At 35.6% G+C, this 26,197-nt stretch overlaps 1 protein-coding gene across 1 annotated transcript in view; it reads right to left on the reverse strand.

The window, feature by feature from the left end:
* COL19A1 (collagen type XIX alpha 1 chain) overlaps positions 1–26,197 on the reverse strand; it is a 327,913-nt gene that overhangs the window by 239,527 nt on the left and 62,189 nt on the right. The window contains exon 10 of the mRNA XM_045069374.1: positions 2,276–2,320. Within this exon, the coding sequence (XP_044925309.1) occupies positions 2,276–2,320 (45 nt within the window). The remainder of the gene's footprint in view (positions 1–2,275; positions 2,321–26,197) is intronic.

The raw sequence follows: 26,197 nt of genomic DNA on the forward strand, positions 1-26,197 counted from the left end.
GTTGGATGACATTTACATATTCCTGAATATTAAAGGGTACAAGCTACAGCTTCATGAGAGTGCTCTCAAGGCAACATAATCTCCTTACACCTGAATTTCTCCATATATGGTTCCTTTCTCATAGATATTTTGAGAACTGAATGCATCAGCATATGCCTGGCACCAACTAAGTTAGCCATTATTACTCTTACTTTTTCTTATGTATATTTATTACTTTTTTATTATTATGACTTTTAATTATTACTGTTACTCTTGATTTCACCAGATCCCTTAGAAGCAGCCTTCTCAAGCTGACTTCTGTGGAATACCATTCCAGGGAGAGCTTTGTGATGAACGAGTTCGGGCATGAACCCCAAGTCCTGGCTCCAGCTCTGACACCAGAGCCACGCATGCTCTTTACCACCCAGATCTCCTGCGTCTCAGTCACAGAAAGGGGACTGGTGGCTGGGGCACTGCTGGCTTTAACCGCCATCATTATTCCAAAAGGTCTATGTCCCCTGTTCTTCAGCTAAAACCCTCTCCAGTCTGACAAGCTTGTTTTCCCACTGAATTCTGCACAGATATTTATAATACTGATGTTTGATTCATACATTCAAACAAATATGCACTGAATGCCAAATATAGGTCAGGCACTGAAGACAAGGAGCCAGCAAATGGCTGCCAGAGGTGGGTCATCCTCACCCCTCCACGCACAAGATGCACTCAGCAAACATCTCCAGAGTACACGGAGACAGTGGATGAAGGGTTTCTTATTTACATTTTTTTCTGTAATGCTGCAACAAGGTGTCACTTGGTACAATTAAAATTCATGTGTTAGAAAAGGAATGCCAGCTTTTTACTATAAATACAGTCTCTCTGTATATATAATAAATGATATATATTATAAATAATATATATGTGTATGTGTATATGTATATGCACATATACACACATGGTCGAATTATTATTTCTGCTTCATCTGCCCTTAAAAACGTTACTGGGAAAGACAACAGGTTAGTATTTGGGCCTCTTTGCCACTGAATGTGTGCTCTAGCTCTATTCTCCCATTTTCCCTAAAGTCTGGACTGTGGCTTGATCTGTTAATCCAAGCTGACATCAAGCTGCTAAATGCCTCCAGTACATCAGCCACAATGTCAGCATGATGCAGCCACCACAAACAGCTGCTGGAAAGTCCAAAACTATTTCCCAGCAGATAAATCTGCACATCCCTTGGCTTGCAGCTCCGCTCACAGATGCGGCACATGCTGGAGCAACGGGTTTTGTCTGGAGCTGCTGTGAAGAAACTCAGAAGCTTGCCATTTCATCACTGCCGGCGCAGACTTCTTTTCTTATCAAGCCAAGGAACGGGAGATTTTTCAAAAGCTATAACTATAAATGAATGCACATCTTTTTTAATGGTAATTTTTAGCCACAGAGAAAAAACCTAGATGTAACAGTAACTTCTGCCGTCTTGTTGCTAAAACTTGGAAAACTTCCAGAGCATAGGGATGATATGGTTGCCCTGGGTGGGCATCTACTACTGCATCAAGAATGCTCTCCCCTGTGGTGGGATTACCTGGGTGATATTATGACAGCTGGCCCCACCTGAAGTGGCTCCCCATAGCCTCCAGGAAACTGGAATAGACCAGACTCTGCTTCCAGCAAGGCTGGTCAGATGCCTGCCAAGGAGGAGAAAGCAGCCCCGGGACAATAAAAGGGTACAAGTCAAGTTCACCTTGGTAAAAAGAAAGATACTAGGCACAGAAAGAAGTAGCCTAGTCAATGCAAACATTTTCACTTATTACAAATTTGTCATTCTGACAAAGATTTTTTTGAAGAGATTAGTTGTAGCATCTTCGTAATATTTAATGTTTTATGTCACTGTAACTATTATGTTTAGTGAGCTGGGATATACAGAAAGGAAGATAAATAAGAAAGAAACAAATATAGTCAAAGGCAGTAAACACTGTTCCACTCTTCATTTTAGACTCTTGTAACAGTGAAAATACGTTCAGAACAGCTCTGGACACTCGCATGGCCCCCAGAAAGCACCACCATTCACCACTGTTGACTTCTCCGGAAAACCGTGCTGTTAAAGCTCCCTCATAGAACTCTCTTCTATCGTGGCTCCTTGGAGAAGGCTCTTTGGAAAGACTAGTTAGTGGCTTTCTAAGAGCCTTCCATGGAATTCGGTTTCATCAAATTAATTTTCTGAATCTTCACTCTATTATGTGCAAATTCAATTTTTTAAGATGTTAAATTCCTAACTTATATAAAACATTCAAAAATTCTTTACCTTTTGACCAGGTAAGCCTGGAGCTCCATGTAAACCATTTTCACCCTACAAGAAGAACAGAGAATAAGTTTTATTAGCCACAGAAAACAAATGAAATGAGAACATTTTTGCAGTCAGGTGCCTGGGTGGCTCAGTTTGTTAAGCGTCTTCATCTCAGGTCATAATCCTGGGCTCCTAGGATTGAGTCCCACGTTGGACTCCCTGCTCAGTGGGAAGTCCCTCTCCTTATATCCCTCACCCAGCTTGTGCTCTCTCCCTCTCCTTCTCTTTCTCTTTCACACTCTCTCAAGTAAACAAATTTAAAAAAGAAATGTTTACAGTCTTTAAGAACTAGTTCTAGTGTTGTGGGGAAAGATAGCCAAATACTGAACGCCTAGCATATTCAGGGGCTTTATATCTATCCTTCCTTATCTTACAACAGTAGGATTGGTACTTCAGTTTTATAAAATAAGAAAACAGAGCCTATGGGGTGCCTGGTGGCTCAGTGGGTTAAGTGTCTGACTCTGGGTTTCACAACCTGCTCGCTCCAAGGGGGGCCTGCTTGAAGATTCTCTTCATCTACCCAACCCCCCCAAATTTATGTGTGCTCTCTTTCTCTTTCAAATAAATAAATTGAAGAAAGGAAGGAAGGGAGGGAGGGAGGGAGGAAAAGGAAGGAAAGAAAACAGAGTCTCTGAGCCATGTTCAGTGTCAGCCATCTTGTGGCACAACCTAAGATTTGAATTGAGATCTAACTCCACGGTCCATGTTTTCCCACATGCCATTTAGAATCCCTTATTTCATTTCCTCTTTCAAATCTCTGGACATGATATTAAAGTCTGGTATAGGCTTTCTATGGGCTGGCACTGTTCTCACAACAAACCTATTGAGTAGATACTGTTATGATCATCTTACAAGAGATGATTACACAGCCAGTAGGAGATAGAAATGGAATTTGAACACATACACTTCAGCTCTGTGCACACAACTACCTCCCTCCACTATCTCATGGAAAAGATTTATTTCTGGCTCCTAAGTGACCACATCTAACAACTGAATATATCTATATGTCTATTATATATATGAGATATATATAATATATATATTACAGTGACAGACATACAGATATTATGTTAACATGCTCATATATATATCTGCTCATATCTTCTGATTGCCTTTAAACTGAAGACATACCCAATGCCATTTTACTTGAAACAACTGCTTATAAGAATTTTTAGTTCTTTCTATTCATCTGGTTCCTGTCTTGGGTAAAAAGGTTTTCAGCAGATGCTTATCAGTTTCCATTACTGGAATTCATGGGTCATTTCTTTGACAAGCCTCCTTTGTAAACAGCACACCAGCTAGAATTAGATATTCCTGGGAGGATGTGTGTATTATCAATGGATCCTTACGAATTTTGCTGCTTATTGGAACTGACTTTGGCTTCTGAGTTTCCAGGTTTAAACAGGTTCAAAATAAACTAATAATTCCATTGATCTGCTTTATTTCTAGAAAACATAAGTAATTTATAAGACAATCATTTTTAAGCATCACCTAGAATGAATTTAGATACCAATTCTTAGAATTTTTAAGTAAAATTCAAATATATGAAAAAAAATCACATCTTCAAACTTTAAAATAACAATAATACATTGTGTCTAAATCAAAAGAGATCATTATTATTTCATTAATTAATACATTTTGGAAAGGTTTAGTCATTTTTAACAGTTATAACATCGTATATAGACACACATATTATTTTAAAGACTAAGGCTGTCCTCAGATTAAATTATCTAAGTTTTTCCGCAGTATAACTGCTATCATCATAGAATATAATAAACACTAAAGGGAAAATTTTGTTGCTAAGTGGAATTACGCATTGAAGCATCAATAAAGTATAATACACTTATCTATGTAATAAATATATTTCTATTATTTAAAAAGCTGTTACAGTTCTAGATCTCAGGCATTACACAAATACATGAGAAACTTCCTGTTTCATTTAATAAAGAGATAGTAAAAGCACATTAAGTATTTGATGCCAGGGAACATTCTGTGGAAATTGAGCTTCTGTTACTCATCACAGAAGTATGTCCACTTGTCCATAAGGAGGAGAATTATTTTCATCGGTTGGTCTAATATAATGTTTTATATCATATTACAAGTTACACAAGATAACAAGATACGGCATGTAATCCAATAAAGTACACTGATACAGTATACACTGCCAAAAATACTTTTGGGGGAAAAGAGTAGTGATAGTATCTCTTTCTCTTTTTCTTTGCTGACAGCCCATTCCTTGTGTACTATGTAGTCCAAATTCTGGCACCTCAAGCCCCCTCTTCTGGCATGTGTCAGGTTAGGGTTACACCCAGAAACACCACTAACTGGAGACCAAAAATCTCTAAAGCTGTGATATTAAGACCATTTTTCTCTCTTTAATAGATACAGGTTCATGATTATTACAATTAAGATGTTATATTTTCCTATGGCCAGTGTTCATTGGTCTCCATTCTTTCCTGATGAGGAATTGGTTTTGTAAACATAATCCTAAACACCCAGATAACCCAATGGACACCACTGATTACTCTCACAGGAAAAAGTAAGCTTCCCCCACCTGCAAGCGTAAGATTTTGAGATTCTGAGAGGACACTACTGAAGATTAAAGTTGGCAACACTGGTGTTCAAAACTCTTTTTATTTTTTTCTCACTGATTTTCTTGAAGTGATCAGAGATGTCCTGCTTAGCAACTTTTAATAATCTTAAACCATTTGTCATTTTTCTAGTTCCTAAGGGATAATCGGTGTATCTGTTTTTGTCCCTATCTCAAAAAAAAAAAAAAAATCTGTTAAGTAGCATAAAAACTAAAGACGAAAATAGCTGTAAAGAGTGAACTTTTGTTTAAAAGATTCATGGATAGCGACATTTCCATCAGGACTTTCTCGAAAACCTAATGCAGCTTAAGGTCAAACGGAATTCTACCTAGCAAATAAATGGCCTATCTAAAATTACCGGATGGGCAAACATGAGCCGCTTTTTCTGAAGTCTTGCTGTTCCTCCTTCCTCCGAGTCCCAGCACAAAAAAAAGAAAGAAGCTTCTCCTCTGGCTTCTGATCAGTATTTTAGCCCATTACTGAAGAAAATGACAATCAATGTTTCCCACAGCTACCCTAACATTCCAAACTTGTTTCTGAGGTATATACTTTCTGCTACAGGTTTTTCCATCAAAGGACCTGTGTCCTTTTCCTGTTACAAATCCAAGCTACAGAAGGACAAGTGAATGAGTATGTGTTATACAAGTGAAGCCAAAACGAACGTTGCTGCTGATAGTGCTGTTGCCATGTTATTACTGTAATGCCTAGCCCATCTCCGACTTCACTGAGCGATCAAAAGCAGCCTTTCCAGAATTCAAAGTAACCTCTTTGAGAAGGTTTTGGAAAAAACTGAGGTGTGATTTAGGGCCAGCTGGTGGCTTTCTGAAAACCTGATCAAAGGATTTCATTTTACCCCCTTTTTATCACTGCACATTTCCCTGAAGGAAGCATGGCTAGGCGTAAAAGATAAATTATTAGTTTTCCTGATTCCTTTGACATTGGAATCTATGTCTTTTCTTATTATGCAGGAAACGCATGTTGTCTGAAGGACAGTTGATAAGAAATCACATTCCCCAGGGCGATGTTTCCAAACCTAGTCCCAATGAGACCCAGCAAAGAAAAGCAGATTAAACAGGTAAAAGAAAATTTGCTAATAACTGCACCTAAGCCCAGAAAATAGAAAGTTATATACTATGTTGTGGTGATTTTTTTGGTTTAAAAAATTAGGCATTTACCCTCTGATTAAAAAGGCTGAAATCCTACTATATAACACTGCTTCTGTATTTAAAAAATTAATTTGGCCTATCATTTCATTTTATAGCCTGTTTTCCAGGAACGTAATCCCCTGTATGAAGACAGTATACAATTGGAAGTATATCAGTGTTTTCCCGCAAATTAACTCATATTTACTAAGAGAAGTTTTGCTTAAATTGAATGTCGAGTGAAATAGCTGGAAAAAACATCTGAAATGCAATGCCAGAATTCTAGCATGATAACCAACAGAAGAGGCAGCTGAAAGTAAATCTGATTTTGATTTTGTGTATTGCTAACTTGACCTCTATATTTCTGACTACAGGTCTGCTTTACTCAGGACATAATCTTCCAAAATTGAATTTTTACGGTCCTTAAATTGTTGCCACTCAACTAAATATATCAGGCAATAAAATAGATACCTCCTAATTTTTTTTTTCAGACATTTCATCCAATCTAAGTACTTTTGTTTCAGGGAGGAGTATTTTTCCTTCCTATTTTCTTAGACTTCATTGTGAGGAATAAATTGTCAAGTTAAAAAGTATATACTGCATAGGGTTTAAAACTTCAGACTTTTTCAAATTCTTTGTATTTGTTGCATCTTTCATGCAGCAAACACATTATCATATTAATGTTCAGGATAAGGCAAATTTATAATATTCTTTTTTTAAAAAAAAGATCTTATTTATTTATTTGACACAGAGAGACACAGCGAGAGAGGGAACATAAGCAGGGGGAGCAGGAGAGGGAGAAGCAGACTCCCTGCTGAGCAGGGAGCCTGATGTGGGGCTCAATCCCAGGACCCTGGGATCATGACCTGAGCTGAAGGCAGAGGCTTAATGACTGGGCCACCTAGGCGCCCCAATTTATAACAGTCTTAACCATAAGAGGAATGAGCTTGTTACTGATTATTACTTGTTCTTATTGGTCATTTCAAAGAAGGGAAATCTATCCCACCAAAGAAAATATACGGTGGATACATGTCTTAACCATAATAATATAAATATGGTGAGATAGCTGGAGCTGAGTCCAGCATCTACCGTCTCAGAAACTACCAACCTGAGTGTCTGTGTGTGTGGCTACACAAGTATATGCAAGTGCACATACCTAGAAAACAAGCAGGATGGGTAGTCTTAAATACAGGGACAAGAACAAATTCATATACTTATAACCACCATCTCCATTAAAGAATCTGTTGCAGTACTGATGCTACTGAAAGCTTCTTAAAGTCAGGCATTTTTGCTCTTTAATTTGTATACTGGAGAGCAGAACCAAACAATTCTATATGTGGGTACTGCAACAATGCTTTCTGAACTCAAATTAACCTTCCCCAAGTTTCTGCCCATTAGTCTTATTTTACAAAAGAAAAGTATCTTACGGTGATATCCCTCTGTGTCAATATCAAGCCTATTCAGCAAATCAGTAATTTTTCAATGATAGTGTGGAGTTCCTTAATAGGTTAGTCGCTGTTTTCTGGGCATGCACTGGTTACACAATATATCTTTCAAAGTGTGGCACTTAGAATTGAGCGCATCATTCCAGAAATGGTCTCACCACACAGAATAGAGAACAGAAATGTCATACACACACACAGACACACACACAAACACACCTTGTTTGGATACCACCCAGTACTCCTATTAATACGACTTGATTTTTTAAAGCTAAATTGCTTATGTATTGTTGAGCTTGCAGTCAACTATAACCATTAAGTTTTCCTCTCAAGGGACTATATCTTACAATTCTTTTACAAAATAACTGAATGAAAATTATACTGAGTTATTCAAATTAAAAAACAAGAAAAGAATTTTGAAATTATTTGGACAGGTAAGCAATTCTTTCCATATAAAACAAAGTTAGGAAACCGAGCCTTGGCCAGTGTTGTAGAGCCCATTAAAAACCTGCGCTCCTCTGTACTTGTGAGGATTTTTTTTTTTTAAGTGGACTTGTCAAGAACAAGTGTTTTGGCTTTTCACTATATTGTGAGACTAGCTGTAAGATAGTCTTTAAGTAAACTCAAAGCTTCATTAAAGTATTAGGGAAACAGAAGACGTTTAATGTGAATCATCTCCCGAAATTTCTGAAGTATAGTAACTGACATCGGAGTCAAGCATTCTAACAAGTGAAAGATGTAAGATATAAAGAGGAGGATAGAGTCATCAGTGAGCTCCTAATTGAAGACAGTGAGATACCAGTAAGTGCAAACTATTTCCTGTCCAAAGTATTCCTCGTGATGAGTAATTTATAGTTCTACTCCATATCAATTACTTCTAGTGGAGCTTAAATGCACTCAAGTCATTGGTTATTTATCTTTAGCCCTGAGGTAAATGGTTGTGAAGATATGGAGAAAGAACATGCCTGAGTGACACTGTAAGAAAGTCAGGAGATGTTTTTCCAAACCCTATTTGGAAAGAGAAGGAGCACGATAACCTGAAGATTTATGATTGAGAGAGAAAAAAGAGCACAGTTTCTCCAAGAGAAAATGGGAAGCAAATTCTGGAGCTGCACACACTTCTCTCTGTGAGATTTCACTCCAGGAAGCAGGATCTGTAAGCTTTGCCAGGCAGATAAGAGATTCTCCCGCCCTCCTATTTCCCTGAAGCATGCTTTTGCAGAAAGTACAGAAGACTGGCACGGATGCACCACTGCCTTTTTCAATTCCTCGCAGCACGGTTCTAAACAATCATCTTCAACTTCTTTTCTCTATTGACCTGGGGCTAAGTCCACTTGAGTTCTGAATAACTCAACAAACATTTATCCAGAATCAATCAGGTGCCTTATGCTGGGTTAGGTTTGGGCATTCCAGGAACAAGATCTTGTTCTCCTGGAGCTCACAATGGAGACAAAGACACAAACTATGTTGGTAATGTAAATAAAGTACTACATGAGCAGAGAGAAGGGGCTATTAACCCGTCCAGTGCCAAGGGGACTTTACGAAAAAGATGAACATTTTCTTGAGCTTTGAATGTAGTAATCTCTGAAAATGCAGTGATGGTGTGAGGGAAGAAAGGTACCAATCATGTATGATCATGCTCTCCTTTCTTCTATTCAGTTCCTAACAGGTTCATTCAGTATCCTACACTGGCTGTGTCAGTCTCTCACTTGGATATCTAAAATCTCTTTTAGACAAAGCTGCTTTTAGAAAACTCTAATATCTGAATATCTAATATCTAAAATTGTAGATGTCTTTATCAAAGGCCAAGTACACCTTTAAATTCACTGTGGAGCGTCTCAGCAGTCTACACCAAGATAAAATGATTAGCCACTAAACTATGCAGAGAAGCAGAGAGTATGTGATCTTTTTTATGGCAATATTTTAATATTTATGTGCTAGATTCTCACAGTGCGTTAAACCAAATAGGAACATTAGCAGACTAAGTTCTTGAAATCTGGCTAACTGTTTAGCAAATAAAAGTCAAGTGCCTGGGTGCCAGATCGACTGCTTGTGTCGAGCCTGTCATCCATCTGTTGTGTTCTCTGCCAACTGCTCTACTTGGGGTGTGTGTGGAAGGCATTAGAAGGGAATAAGAAACCATTAAGAAATAAAATCAACTGCAGAGTGAGCAAGTTTCTTTTTCTTTTTCCTGTCCTTCTGTTACCTCTGTCCTTCTCATGTTTCTGCTAATTTTACTGTTACACTGTATTAAAATAATGCCCATAAATGAGACAATTAAATGAGACTTAAACTCCATGTAAAGGCAGTGATTTTTTTCACTGGTAATTCAAGTATCATTCTTGGAAGTTTAGTAAGTGAAGCCAACAGTAGGTTGACAAAACTGTTTTCTTTGTGGTCATTTTTCCTATGAATATTGGTTATGATAAAAAGTTCAATCCTATGTCCAGATTTGACCATCTTTTTTTCACTGCAGAATTTTCTGAAATACAGGAGTTTACAGAGGATTCTCTGTTTAAGAAGTATTTTCTCTGACATAAAGCTCATGTTTGTTTTGAAAATCCTAACAAGTTCATAGGAAGGATATAGACCACTGTTAGAATAAAGGTGAGTTGCCCTTTCTTTTATTCTTCTCATTTAGTGTTTTAATTCCTACAATAAATTGTTGTATATGAATAGGTATTTTAACTTTTTTTTAAACTTGGGAAGACCTCTGAAGTTAATACTAATTCCAAATCTCAATGGAAAATGAGGCGAAACTGGGTAATATAGATGGAAAGCCAAATGACTTTAAAAAAAATTTTTCTGTCTTTTTCAATAAACGCCTATAAGTTTCTGAGTCTCTAAGGCATGACTGCTACATCTGGACCAGAGCTGTCTCGGAGTTCATTATAATTCACAACAGCTACCGGCCTTGTCTGCACTTTCAGCAACTGTAACAGCATCTGCCTTTATATCCTGAAGCTGCAGTCTTCCCGTAAAATGTCTTTTTAAGGGGAAAATCGAGATTCAGAGATCACAGTCATTTCATTTTCCAACTGAAAAGAAATACAAAGAAGGACAGGGAACAATGGATGTGCCCAGTTTGGTCTCACCCTGCTGCAGAGACTGGGGACTTCAGAGCATATGGTGAAAAGGCTGTCACACAAAGCGCCTCGGCGTGAGCATAGTTGGCCCGGCTGATTTTCAGTCAGGCAACTTGGCAGCTCTCTCATCATGTTATCAGATATACTTCTTAAGTGCTTTAATGTATATGGATTTTTACCTCTAGAAGTTCACATTTTTTAAAAAAATAAACTCATGGTGCTAAGTTAAACACTTTTGTTTTTGACCAAATGAATATACAATAAATGTGTGTATGTGTATATATATCATATATATAAATAACCAAAAAAGTTATATATACACTTATATTACATTTATAATAAGCATACTTATATTATATATACTTTACATGTAATTGTATATTTATATATTGCAAGCATATTCCACAGAGAACATAAAGAGAATTTTCTAGGTTAGGTGCTGAGGTAAGGTAATCTGGAGAGTGTGGCCATGACTGGTCTGCTGGGAGGTGAGCAGATAAGGATCTCCGGACAGTCCAGGTATGGGAATTTTAAAAGCTTATTTCAAATATAATTCTGAATTCGGAAGCCAAATAATCATGTTTTCATAATACTTATTTTGGAAGATAAAGCTAAACAAAATACTTCCACTTGGTGAAAAAAACATCTGAGGAAGATTTTTAATTGGAGGACACAATTTTCTGAGGGTGGGAGAGTCAGAATCGCTACAGTTGGGTAGACTTTAAGAGGGTCCACGGATTTAAAGAGAAGAAATACAGCCCTCCCCCCCACCCGCCCTGCAGCAGAATTTAGGAAACCCTCTGTACAGTTCCCTCTCTAGGAAGTAGGCACATGAATTTAAGATCTAATAATAAACTGTCTGTGCAAAGGAAATCTGGATACTTGAGGAAACATATCCAAAGGAAGTGAAGGTACAAGAGCTATGAACTCATATGGGTAAGATTCGAATCCCGCCTCCACCGTCTTGTTAGCAATGATACATTGGGGAGGGGAAGTTTTTATTCTATCTTAGTTTCTTAATCTGTGAAATACTAATGATAATAAATCTTACCTCAGAGATACCGTGAGAAATAAATAAAATAACGTAAAGAAGTCTTTTGACAGTGTTTAACACATACTAATGATTGAGTAAATGGCTGCTATTATTAATATTCTAAGAGTTTACACTCATATATATTTCAGTTAAATAAAAAATTAATTGATTTGCTAACATGCACACATTACTTTGTTTTTAGAGGTCAAAATTATCTAAGCTATGTGACCTTTAACATTTTCCACTAAATATATTTTGAATAAATAATATAAATCCCCTCAAATGAGTTCTAATTTAGTTTCATAGTAAGCTCGAGTTTAGAATAATTGAATCCTCAAACTGTTTTCTTTTAAAATTGTATCTATTCACCAAGTACAATAGGCGCTCCCTTATCCGTGCCCCAACCTTCCAAGACCAAAAACGACAGGGTGTATCAAACCCTATATATACTGTTTTTTACTCTACATATATATCTACAACAAAGCTTAATTTATAAATTAGGCACAGTAAGAGATTGAGAATAATAAGTAATAATAAAATAGAACAATTATAACAATGCCTCTAACAAAAGTTATGTGAAAGCCCCCCCCCTCAAAATATCGCACTGTACTGTATTCACCCTTCTTCTTGTGATGAGGTGAGATAATAAAATGCCTACTGGATGAGATAAAGTGAGCTGAATGACGTAGGCACTGCAATGTAGCATGAGGATACTACTGAACTTCTGACCATATGTCAGAAGCAGGACCATCTGCTTCTAGATTGTAGTTGACTGCTGACAAGCAGATACTACTGTATTTAGAGATCAGGCACTGAGCAGCCACTTTTATGAATAATCTCATTTAATCCTTAAGACAAAAATAGAAGGAGATACAATATAATGCCAATTTTAAAAAACAAAAGAACTTGGAAGAAACAAGAGACATACCCTAAAATTATAGACTGAGGATTTGAGCTGGGATTCAAATATAGGCAATCAAATTCTGGGTAGCTAATATCTGAATATTAGTATCTGAATGGTACAATAATGATCGCTATCATTTACTGCATACCTACTCTGTGAGAAAGAGAATTTCTTTGGTGAAAATTTTCTTAGTAAAATAAACATTTTAGGGATGAACTGTAGGTAATTAATTAGACCGAAAATTGCTTTTAGCATAAATTGGGCTCCATATTTATTGAACTTTTCCTATCACATCATTAGGATTAAGATGACTAGGAAATAATTATTCCCGTTTTTAAATAATATCCTCACTTCCCAAAAAACATATCCGATACATGACATATATAAGTGAAACAGAGAATGAGGTAATTTTTTGTTTGAAATAGTCAAGTAATGAACACAAGCATGCTTTAAGTGTTATATTTTATGCTTTAAGTGTTATATGTATTTTAACACAGGGAGCAGGATTTGCCCCAGGGTCTAAATCTTCACCCCACTTTCCCACTGCATACCACAAGGATATTGTGAGCACGTGTGTCTGTGTGTGTGCGTGCATGTGTGCATATGTGAAAGAACATGTGTGTGTGATCTTACACATTAAGTGATCCAGTTCTCATGGAAATTAGACCATTCGATTTACTCATCTTGACTGCCAGTGGTTTCTGTCCAATCAAGCTTACCAGAAGTCTCCAGTGACTAATAACTTATAACACCTGCTACACTGGCTATATAAGATAGCTTTTCTTACATGAACTCAGAACAGAAAACTTACCAAGTCTGTTCAGCAAAACCCTAGCTGTGCGGAAGATATGTAAAGGGGACAATCATCAGCTGCCATGCGTTGGCAGCAGAGCTGCACATATAAGGTTAGAATGCCTAGTGAGTTCATATAAGGTGAGGAGTGTTAGAATCACTTAACATAATTAGATGCTCTAGTTCTTCATACTTCATGACTTCACATATCCCATAAGTTGACTTCATAATATAGTGTTGTTCAGTGTCCTATTTTTCTCCTGGTCCTCAGAAGAAACTAAAACTTTGTTCAGGGCCTCGACTTAAAAAAATTTACTGCTATCACCTAGCCAAACTTCAACATGTAAGTTTACCCTAGAATAATAGGATTAATATGCAAATCACTTAATTTATTATGGTATCGCACTGGATATAAGTATGAAGTATAGTTAATATACAAACTCTACTCTGCACTGCTCAGAATACGCTTCACTCCATTAACATAAATCAGCTTTCTAGTTTAAATATTAAACCTTAAAAAATTAAGAAAGCTTCCCTCTGAGAATATTACACTGGAGCTATATGTTTGAGGTGCCTTGCATATGTTCTTGTTCCAAGTGAGACAATCCATTTTTTTAAATTTTAGCTTTTAACAGATTCCTTAAGCATTTCTAATTCCAAGAAAAAGAACCCCAAGGAATTACGAATGCTGAGAAGAATCATCAAAGTTAAGCCTGGGGATGCTGTCTGAGCACTCTGAAAGATGCGTACAACTTACATAAAGCCCATTGTGGGAGATTCAGCTCTGAGAATACTGAATACTTTAAGGACTAATAATTTTATTTGGGAATTCACTCAGAAAAATCAGTCAAGTTATTTTCATCTTAAAGCAATGCAAGTATTTTACTCCAAATATAAGTGTTCATCTTTACAACTCTAATTTCAAAATTCTGAAGTTTTAAAAATTAAGGAAAATTGATATATCCTTATTGGAGTGAAATATTTCAAACTTATTAACCATGACATGTGGTAATATAGTTTTCTTGTTATCTTCATTCTGTATATATTCATCAGAGTTATTTAAATAGATGGTAACCTGTGGATTATGGAAGTGAGAAAAAACAATTTTCATGTGACATTTCTGCACTCATGAAAGTTTTATACCTTTAACAGCTAAATGAAGGGACAAGTTAGAAGCACAACTGGTACCACCAGTGACTGTGACTTTGAAGATAGGCTGTGGCCAAAGACTCATGATTCTATAGAACTGGAAGGGTACTGGCCACTACAGAGGATTTGTGAGGATGTGTGAAACAAGGATCCACGAGCTCAGTGTAGCCTGACACAATGCTCAGCTCCACTGGAAGCTGCATGAATTCTCTAATTGTCCTGCTTTCCCATACCTTATTGTGTAAACTTACATGAGTCTTATTTTTACATCCCATAGTGAAGAAGTCTAATTATCTATAATCTATTTTATAGTCCAAGTACTTCATTGATTCTATGTTTGGCTATAAAAAAAGTTCCCGTATTCAAAGTAATTTCAAAACTCCCAATGATCTGAAATCCAATGAGATTATTCTGACGTATTTTAGGAAGAGGTTGGTGGAATGAGTGTTTGAAACAGATATGGAATATGGCAGCCTGCTTAGGAGATAGATGCCAGTAGTATTTTCTAGGGGAAAAGGCATTTTGAAGAAATTAGACTTTCGAACAAGTGTTTGAAGGAATTTTACTTATGATGAAGAATCTGCAATTAATGTCATCAGAAGTTTAATTAAGCAAAGAAGAAAGCAGCCCAAATAAACATTAACTTGCAGCCAGGTATCATCATTCAACAAAGAGTTTACTGAATCCAACATTTACACTACTATAGGAGGAGTGAGGAATTTGCTAATTCCCAAATCATTCCTTAATTATTCCTAATCAAATAATTTTTAAAAGAAAAAAAAAAGAGAGAATAATTCCTAAAAGGAAAAAATCAGCAGGAATGAAGCAGTCAGAAATCAGACACATTGAAGAAAGACTCAGAAAATATCTGCCCGATAATTTCTGAACCTCCTACCAGTTCAGCTTCAGTTACTTTTGTAACAACTGTAGGTTAACCACAGGGTCAAGGCCTACTGGATAATGAGGCACAATGGATTCACTTGGTAATTAGTGCAGCTAAAACAGCTACAGAAACCTATACTAAACTTATTTTAATGAAGAAGAGAATTTTCTCAGCAACAAGTGAAACTTTAATAATTCAGCAGTTTAAGTTATGTGTGTGTGCATATACACACACATTTATGTATCATGAAAACCAGACAAGCTAATTTCAGTTTATATTTACAAATACGGCAATTTTTAAAGTTTCTATAAAAACTTAAATATATCGGGGTGCCTGGGTGGCTCAGTGCGTTAAGCCTCTGCCTTTGGCTCAGGTCATGATCCCAGGGTCCTGGGACTGAGCCCCACATGGGGCTCTCTGCTCAGCGGGGACCCTGCTTCCTCCTCTCTCTCTGCCTGCCTCTCTGCCTACTTGTGATCTCTCTCTTTCTGTCAAATAAATAAAAATTAAAATTAAAAAAAAAAACAAAAAAACAAAACTTAAATATATCGAATGAATAAGTCACGGGAATAAAAGGCACAGCATAGGAAATATAGTTAGTGATATTGTAGTAGTGTTGTATGATGACAATGATAGCTACACTTGCGGCGGATATTGAATCACTGTTGTACACCTGATTACAACGAATGTACACTGTAACTAATGTAACATTGCTTGTCAACTAGGGATGACTGGGTGGTTCAGTCAGTTAAACCTCTGCCTTTGGCTCAGGTCATGATCTCAGGGTCCTGGGATGGAGTCTCCTACTGGCCTCTTGCTCAGCAGGGAACCTCCTTCTCCCTCCGCCTGCCACTCCCCCCATTAGTGCTCTCTCTCTGACAAATAAATAAATTTAAAAAACTGTATGTCAATTATACTTAACTAAAAAAATTTATAAAATAAAACTGAACTTAAATAAGATGTTGAACTACAACACTAACCTCTTATGAATAAATTCATCATATAGAATTATCTTTACATTATTAGAAAAGACAATGTGAAAATCAACCATTTTATGAGATAAATACCATAGTTTTAGTATTTTATTGATGGACTGAGTATATTCTTGCATTTTGATTAAATTTAGGGTGTTCTACTGTATTTTTAAGTGTTTATTTAATCTCTGTCTATAGTGAAATATCTATTAAAAGGTGTTATAGCACAAGTTATCTGGTAACACTCAGAAGCCTTGGGGCTCTCAGAATAATGGGTAATGTTCTAGAGTAGGGGTCAGCAAGTTTTTTCTGCAAAGGACCAGACAGTAAATATTTTCAACTTTGCAGGCCATGTGATTTCTGCCACAAATACCTAACCTTGCCACATGGCACAAAAGCAGCCTCAGACAATATGAAAACAAATGAGTGTGATTGTACTCCAGCACGTTATTTATAAAATCATCCAGTTAGAGTTTTCAGCAGCCCTGCTGCAAAGTCATAGTTTGCTGGCCCCTGAGCTATCAGACTCGTTCCATATATTTTGTCTCCCTACCCAGTACAAACTTTTACAAGAGCCTCAAAGCTTAATCAAACAGCAAATGCACATACCTTTTCCCCAGGAATTCCAGGAGTACCAAATTCACCTTTCATACCACCTGAACCCTAAAATATAGAAATGCTTTTAGGAAGCTTTTTCCAAAGGTGTATTAAGTGCTAATGTCAAAGAGAATCTACCATTTCACAGATATGCTGCTTCTGCTCGCACAAAAGTTTGTTTACTGAGTTCCCTTCTTTGTATTGTCCACAAGTAATTAAACTATACTTTTGACAATAATTTATCAAAAAGTTAATAAGTAATAAATATCAAAATGCTAATCAAAACTAAAACTAAACATTCTCCACACAGATATATGTAATTCAGCTTTGTCATCTCTTTTACATTTATCAAAGATAAAGAATGATTCTATTGCTTTTATCTTAACTAATACCTAACGCTTTCAACTCAAGCAAGTCATGAAATTTTAGACTCTAAGGTATCTGTATTTGTTTCATTAATGTACCTGATGTTCCATTATATCCTCTCAGAAAAATCCCACAGCTGGGCCAACCCAATTGTTAACTTCCCTGCTTTTCCATTTAAATGGGAAAAAATATTCTCAATGAAGTTGATGTATTACTGATATCTGCCTTAATGGCTCTTCCACAAATTCAGTCTAATAATTTATCCTCGAAATGGTGGAAAATAAATCAACTTTCTAATGAGTTTCACTAATGTGTGGTGGAGATTTTAAGAAATATATCAGAATTTTGTGACTATATAATGCTATTATTACACTGATATATGTTCATTTCAGATTTAAGGTATACAAGTAAATTTCAACTTCAAATTCCTATAAATTAGATGAGATTACAACAGGTTGGGTAAAATTGACATAAAAATAAAATTGATACAAAAATGGATACAAAACAAAATAAATAAAATATATTCAGTATTAGATTAGAAAAAATAGAGAAATATTTATTTCTTATATTGACGTAGGTCAAAAGTCAATATTAAATTCTACCTCTAAGAGCTTCTACTAAGGGAAGATATCCCTTCTTTCAAAGAAACTGACAACATATTTTGATTCTATTATAGAATGAGCAGGTGAGTAATGTCACATTGAAAAGAAAATAAAGGGAAACTCACCAATAATCCCTGACTTAACACATTAGACTATTCAAAATGGAAACTGCCATATACCGAGATCTGAAGGAGGGAAAAGGAATCAATACAAAAGTTTCTGACTAAAGAGGTAAATTAACTTATTCCATTTTAAATTGTTTTGATTTTCTTTAGAAGTATATCAGCAAAGCAGTCATTTCATAAAGCCTATAGTTTGGGGGAAATTAACTGGATATGTGGAATATAATAATTCAAACATAAACTGGAAAATTATTCCCCAAATAGAGCTCAGACCTTAGGTTCAGGGACATTGAAATTGAGCTGCTAATTTATAAAACTCTCACAGAATTTCAGCTTTGAAGTGGATAAGGGTATTAGCTAGGGTCTTAAAGAATTGAGAAAGTAATGTGGTTGCTAAGTAATTAGGTTGCTAACGACATTTGCTTAAAAAAAAGGTGGGGGGCATTAAAAGATTCAGAAAATTACAATAATCAAATTGAAATGAAAGAAAAGTATTAATTGTTATTTCAAATAATGTCATCTAGAGTTTATTCTTGGACAAATGAGCTGATTTGATTAAGGGCTCTAATACAAAACACTAATCACATCTAGGTGTTCAAATCCATGCAATGGTTGAATTTCAAACCATCTTACTCCATTAAGAGGGTCATCATTTTTATGAAAAGAAAAAAAAGGCAGTAAATCAGATGAATGAAGCATGGATGAGAACATAGGCAAGTAAAGATAAAAATTAAATTAAGCCCAAACTCGTTTTTTCCCCAAATATTTTTTTTAAAGATTTTATTTATTTATTTATTTGACAGAGATCACAAGTAAGCAGAGAGGCAGGCAGAGAGAGAGAGGGGGAAGCAGGCTCCCTGCTGAGCAGAGAGCCCAACGCAGGGCTCGATCCCAGGATCCTGGGATTATGATCTGAGCCAAAGGCAGAGGCTTTAACCCACTGAGCCACCCAGGCATTGCTAATTAGCAATATATAGCTAAAACGAATCAGTTCACTTTGTTTTTTAAAAGAAAAAGTATAGTATAGAACACGAGTGAGTTAACAGTCCTTGATGATTCAACATATCTAGCTCTTCCTCTGCAAACTGACTCTTTGCCCTGCTTGGCAAAGTTCCCTGGGAAATTGGGGCATCAAATTTTTAGGTTCTAGAAACGGCTGAGCGGCTGACTTAGACTTTCTCTCAGGTGTTCGTTCATGTATTCAACTTCTATTATGTGCTGCTCATGTATGCTGCTCCCAAAATTCCTATTCTAGTGGGGAAATGAATAGACGTATAATGCTAACAAGTCAGGTGATACTAAAAGTGCTAAGAAAGAAGATAGAAGTGGAATGAAGGGATGCTTTTATATAAAGACTTCAGACTAGGCCATTCTATTTTAAGGTGATTTCTGAGATTTCTAAATGGTGTGAAGGAGAGAGCCAAGTGGCTCTCTCTGAGGAAGAGATCTGAGGAAGCCCCACGTAGATGTAACCTGGCATGAAGATCCTGGAGCAGGATAGAACAAGGGAAGAGGGTAGGACACCATATAGGGACTGGACAGTGGGATGGAGAGAGCGCTACACATTATCTGGAGCCATGGAGAGAGCTTCAGTGTTTATTGTGAGAGAGACAGGAAGACATGGGTGGGTTTTGACCCAGATGGGTAAGGTTTTACTCACATGATTATTCATTGTCAAATAATGTTGGGAACAGAAGACATAGCTTTGATGAAATACTTAAGTCATTAAGTGACCTTTTCAAGAAATTAACTATCAATAACTTATTAACATTTACTACAGGTAGCATACAATAACACATTAAGATTTTTATATACTAAAATATTTAATCAATTATAAATTCAAAGGGATTATCTTACAGATGAAGATTAATTCGTTTTTGGCCAAGTCACATAAGAAACTCAACTCAAACTAAAAGGATTATTTTCAACTCTTCCTCAATATGTGAACAAGTATACTATAGATAGGAAAGCAGAGGAAACATTTTTTCAGTCTGTATTATGTGTGAGTTTCTGGCACTATGTATCTTATATACATTTTATTGTATTCCTTCTTCACAATAAACTACTGACTAGGTATTATTAAGGACTACTTTCAAAGCAAGTAAGAGGTGGATGGGATTCAGTCTCAAGTGGTTCAGACTCTAGAGAGGTAAGCCTTCTAATATACTGTCCCACATGTACTGTCCTAAATATCCTTTCTCAGTCTTATACACCAAAAGGAAAACCTTGAGAATGTCTGGTTCCTTTAGCAACACTGCACTTCTGATCATTTCATGAAATTAACTATTCAATATACCTTAGAGCAAAATGACTTTCAATCTTCAAGCTATGCAGGCATTATTTTGTGCACCTAGTCTAATAATGAAAATATATAGCAGACTTAAACACAAGGAAAGTCATCTTTATTTATTGCACATTAAAGTTGCAGGATCACACAGTACAGTAAGAACAGGAACAGACTCATCATCAACTCCTTAAAATGAAACAATGCATCTACGTTTATTACGAGTGCCAGAAAGCAGAACACATTCATAGCCATAGTCATCTGAAGTCATAATTACACAGCAAGTGTTATGCTGGTTTAATCAAATGCTGGTGCTTGCATTGAAAAAATAAAGTATATTGAAAAACGAATTAATTTTTTGTCTTGTTTTGTAGATCATCAATTTATTTTATCCCAGCTGTTTTTACCTTGCCACTAAAATCACTTGCAGTTATGAGTTTTGTGTAGTCTGGAATTTAAAACCAATGTTAATATTTTAAAAACTTATCTTAAATGGAAGCTAAATAATACACTGTAACCCTAAGGTACATTTTTGTGTATTTTATAGATTTGAAATACAATAAATTTGCTAATAATTTCATTTTTACTAATTCCTTCTTAGTCATTTTCTACTGCTTTGCTTTCCCACAGAGGGAAGGAAGACTCCTTGAACAAATAATCACTAGATTGTAAACTCAATGAGAGTAAGCCTCGTTTTCTCACTACTGCTATAGCTCCAGAACTTAGCATACTTTTTGTTATAATAATATGAACTCAATAAATAGTTGCTAATATATTAAAGAATAAAAGAAAAATGAATATTTAGATGTTGAAATACTGTATGATTGAAGAGTATGGAGGAAAGAATGAGTCTTTAAATGACATATGCTCTAACACCTCTAACAAGAGAGTCTTAGTGCCTAAACTTTAAAAAAAAATAATCTAAATGTGATTTAATAATTTTTTTAATATTTGCTTAATGTTTTTAAAAAGAGACAGGGAAATTTTTAAAATATTTTACTCCTTCTGAAACTGATATGTGAAATTTCTTCCTATGCCAATAATCTTAAATTGATAGAACTGGTAAGTCAAAGAACGGGAAAGTCAACTTAAAAAATGTTAATATGTATCACATCACAATCACCAACAAGTAAGACAGATAATCGTTTTCAAAGTACTTTGTGTCAACCTTATGATATAGGTAGAACTGGTAGATGACACACTCTCATTTACAGATGAGGGAAATGAAGCATGAAAAGACTGGGTGGCTTGGCCAACCTCACACTGCTAACCTCAGAAGAGTTGGGATTAATCCAGATCTTTCTACTTTATGAGTCCTCTTAATTATGTTACCGTGGGCACACCATTCTACCCATGCATGGTTCTCTCAGCTGCAAAATGAGGATAAAAAATACTGGGTTGAAATTCTTTATGAAGTTATTAGGATAAAACAAGATATTTCAAGTGGAAATGCCATAATCAAAGAACACAAATAATACTGAAGAGCTTTTAGAAAATAGAGCAACCTTCAAAATCCATACTGGACTTGACATATCTAGGTTCTGATCCTAGCTTGACCACTCACCATGTGCTCTTGGGCAACAATTTAACCTCTCTGAAATTCAGTTTTGCCTTCTGTGAAATGGTAATGCCAATACTTAACACAAAGAGTTTTAAGAATCAGAAAAATTACAGATCTAAAATACTCTTCCCAGTGTCTGGCACGTAGTTAGTTCTCAATAAATACTAGCTATTGTTAAAAGGATTTATATGTTTAGTTTGATTAAAGTCTAGTCTTTAGGACTAGATATTATTTAATCATTTTAGATTTTCATATAATGGCCTTAAGTAACGTATTCCAAGTAATTTGATTTGAAGTTCAAAAATAAATGTTCCATCATACCTCAAAATTCTCTCAAACACTCGCTTAGGTGCTTAAAGTTCCCATGCAAGCTAGAATGAGCAGACTTTCCCTTGGGAGTCAAATGCCTATGAAGCCTTTGTTGAAGCTTGCTCTGCAACTTTGAAGGATCAGTCATTGCTCAGACATCAGTCTGTTAACTTTTGAAATAAGAAGCCCACTTAGATTATTCTGCTAGTTTAGAACCATGGACTTCCAAGTTAAGGCATGAATGGCATTCAAATCTGTTTCACCTTGGAAAGGTGAAAAAAAATCAACTCCTAAGCTTAGCACAAATGAATTTATCTAATTAGCTAACAAAAGACATGACATTAAAAAGTGGAAAATGGAACACTTAAGTTTTGATATGGTAGGGAGAAGGGAAAGGCAAATCTCTAAGCATGGGATATTGCCTAAAATTAGTTCAATAAAGGTGTGCTGTTTAGGAAAAGGGTTGGGAGCTAAGGAAGAATCTTCAGTGGGAACCTATCAGCAGTCAAGGGAAGTCACAAAAAAAGTAAATTATAAGCCAATATTCCTGATAAAAATAGATGCAAGAACCCTCAACCAAATACAAGCAAAATGAATTCAAGAATAAAGTGAAAGCATTACCCACCAGGATCAGAACATTCCATGCAAAGCAAGAAAATATATATTCTTCTCAAGTGCACATGGAACATTTTTTATGAGAGATCAAATGTGGGGCACCTGGGTGGCTCAGTCAGTTAAACTTTCGGCTCAGTCATGACACCAGGGTTCTAAGACCAAGACCCACATCAGGCTCCCTGTTCAGGGGGAACCTCCTTCTCCCTCTCTTCCCTACTCCTGCTTTCTTACTAGCTCTGTCACTATCTCTGTCTCTGCCTCTGTTTCAAATAAATAAATAAAATATTTAAAAAAGATAGATCAAATGTTAGTCCACAAAGCCAATCTTAATAAATTTAAGAAACTGTATTCCCCTGATGATGAGTATTTACCAAAAAGATACAAAAATATTGATTCAAAGGGGCTCATGCACCCCCGTGTTTATTACAGCACTATCAACAGCCAAATTATGAAAAGAGTCCAGAGGTCCATTGACTGATGAATGGATAAAGAAGATATGGTATACACACACACACACACACACACACACACAAATATTACTCAGCCATCAGAAAGAATGAGCCCTTACCACTTGCAATGATGTGGATGGAGCTAGAGTATATTATGCTATGTGAAATAAGTCGGTCAGAGAAAGACAAAGAGTATATGATTTCCCTCATATGTAGAATTTAAGAAACAAAACAGAAGAACCTAGGGAAGAAAAAAGAGAAAGAAGCAAACCACACAACACACTTAACTACAAAGAACAAACTGAGGGTTAATGGAGGGAGGTAGGTTTGGGATGAGCTAAATGGGTTATGTGGGTGATGAGTACTAAGGAGGGTGATTATTGTGGTGAGCATTGGGTGTTATATAGAGGTGATGAATCACTGAATTCTACTCCTGAAACCAATATTACCCTATATGTTAACTAACTAGAATTTAAATAAAAACTTGAGAGAAAAAAAAATTAAGAAACTGAAATCATATCAAGCATCCCTTCCAACTACAATGGTATGAAACTTGAAATTAATAACAAGAAAAAAACCTGGAAAATTCACAAATAAGTGGACATTAAACAACATGCTACTGAATAATCAATGAATCAAAGAAAAATCAGAGGAGAAATAAAAAATACCTGCAACGAATAAAAATGTAAAGACAGCATAACAAATTGTGGGATATAGCAAAAGCAATTGTTAAGAGTGAAGTTCAAAGTGATAAATACCTACTATAAGTAACAAGAAAAGTCTCAAATAAACAGCTCAAATTTACACCTCAAGGAACTAGGGGGAAAAGAAAAAGGCCAAAACAAGAAAGCCCAAAGTTAGTAGAAGGAAAGAAATAACAAAGAGTACTGCAGAAATAAACAGAGACTAAAAACAAAATAGAGATCACTGAAACTAAGAGGTGGTTCTTTGCAAGAGAAACAAAATTGACAACTCTTAAGTAGACTCATCAAGAAAAAAAAAATGGGAGGACTCAAAATCAAAAATGAAAAAGAAGTTAAATTGATACCACAGAAATATAAGGGATCATTAGACTACCATGAACAATGATTATGTCAACAAACTGGACAACATATATAGATATTATAGAAGAAATGGATAAATCCCTAGAAGCGTACCTCCTACCAAGACTGAATCATAATAAACAGAAAACCCGAGCAGACGAATTAATAATGAGATTGAGTCATTAATCAAAAAATCCCAATAAACAAAACTATAGGATCAGAGAACTTCACTGATTAATTCTACCCTGTATTCAAAGAAGAATAAATATCAATTCTTCTCAAACTCTTCCAAAAAACAGAATAGAGAACTCTTCCAAACTCATTTTATGAGGCCAACATAACCTTGATATCAAAATTAGACAAGTATGCCACAAATGCAGAGAATTACAGGTTAATATCCCTGATGAACATAGATGAAAAAACTCTCACAAAATATTAGCAAACAGAATTCAACAATTTACTAAAAGTTTGCACCATGATCAAGTGGGATTTACTATAGGCACGCAAGGATGGTTCAATATAATACATCACATTAATGAAATGAAGGATAAAAATCATATATGATCATCTCAATAGATACAGGAAAAGTATTTGACAAGATTCAGATATGATAAAATCTCTCAAAAGTGTTTATAGAGGGAAAGTACCTCAACATAATAATGTCTATGTATAACATGCCCACAGCTAACATCATACTCAATGGTGACAAGCTGAAAGTTTGGGGCGCTTGGGTGGCTCAGTGGGTTAAAGCCTCTGCCTTCGGCTCAGGTCATGATCCCAGGGTCCTGGGATCGAGTCCCGCATCAGGCTCTCTGCTCAGCAGGGAGCCTGCTTCCCTCTCACTCTCTCTGCCTGCCTCTCTGCCTACTTGTGATTTCTGTCAAATAAATAAATAAAATCAGTAAAAAAAAAAAAAATAAATATAAATTTAAAAAAAAATAAAAGCTGAAAGTCTTTCCTCCAAGATCAGGAACAAGACAAGGATGCCCAATCCCATCACTACCATTCAACATAGTATTGGAAGTCTTAGACAAGACAATAAGTATTAAAAAGAAAGAAAAGGCATCCAGATTGGAAGGGGATAAGTGAAACTCTCACTATTTGCAGATGACATGATTTTATATAGAAAAAACCATGAAGAATTCATCAAAAAATTGTTAGAATTAATTAACAAACTCGGTAAGATTGCAGAGCACAAAAACAAGACACAAAAATCTATTGTGTTTCTATGTACTAATAGTGAAGAACCAGAAAAAGAAAAAAAATCTTAATTATATTTGTATCAGAAAAAGTAGAATTTCTAGGAATATATTTAACCAAGGAGGTGACAGATATGTATACTGAAAACTATAAGACATTAATAAAAGAAACTGAAGACACAAATAGAAAGATATTCTATGCTCATGGATTAGAAGAATCAATATTGTTCAAATATCCATACTACCCAAAACAATCTATAGATACAATGCAATCTCTATCAAAATGTCATTTTTCAAAGAAATAGAAGAAATCATTCTAAAATTTGTATGGAACCACAACAACAAACAAACAAACAAACAAATAACCAACCGAGTAGCCAAAGCAATCTTGAGAAAGAAAAACAAAGCTAGAGGCATCATGCTCCCTGATTTCAAATGATATCACAAAGCTATAGTAATTAAAACAGTAGAATATTGGCAACAAAATAGACACATAAATAATGGAACAGAATAGAGAAACAATAATTAAACCCATGCATAAGTGGTCAATTAATTTATGACAAAGGAGCCAACAATATAAAATGAGGAAATGACACTCTCGCCAATAACTGGTATTGCAAAAGCTGGACAGTCACAGGCAAAAAAATAAAATTTGACCACTATCTTACACTATGTTACAAAATTAATTCAAAATAGATTAAAGACCTGAATATAAGATTTGAAACTATAAAACTCCT

The sequence above is a fragment of the Mustela putorius genome, unplaced genomic scaffold (genome assembly GCF_011764305.1).
Source record: "Mustela putorius furo isolate JIRA1106 unplaced genomic scaffold, ASM1176430v1.1 tig00003927_pilon_pilon_pilon, whole genome shotgun sequence".
NCBI classification, from domain to species: Eukaryota; Metazoa; Chordata; class Mammalia; order Carnivora; family Mustelidae; genus Mustela; species Mustela putorius.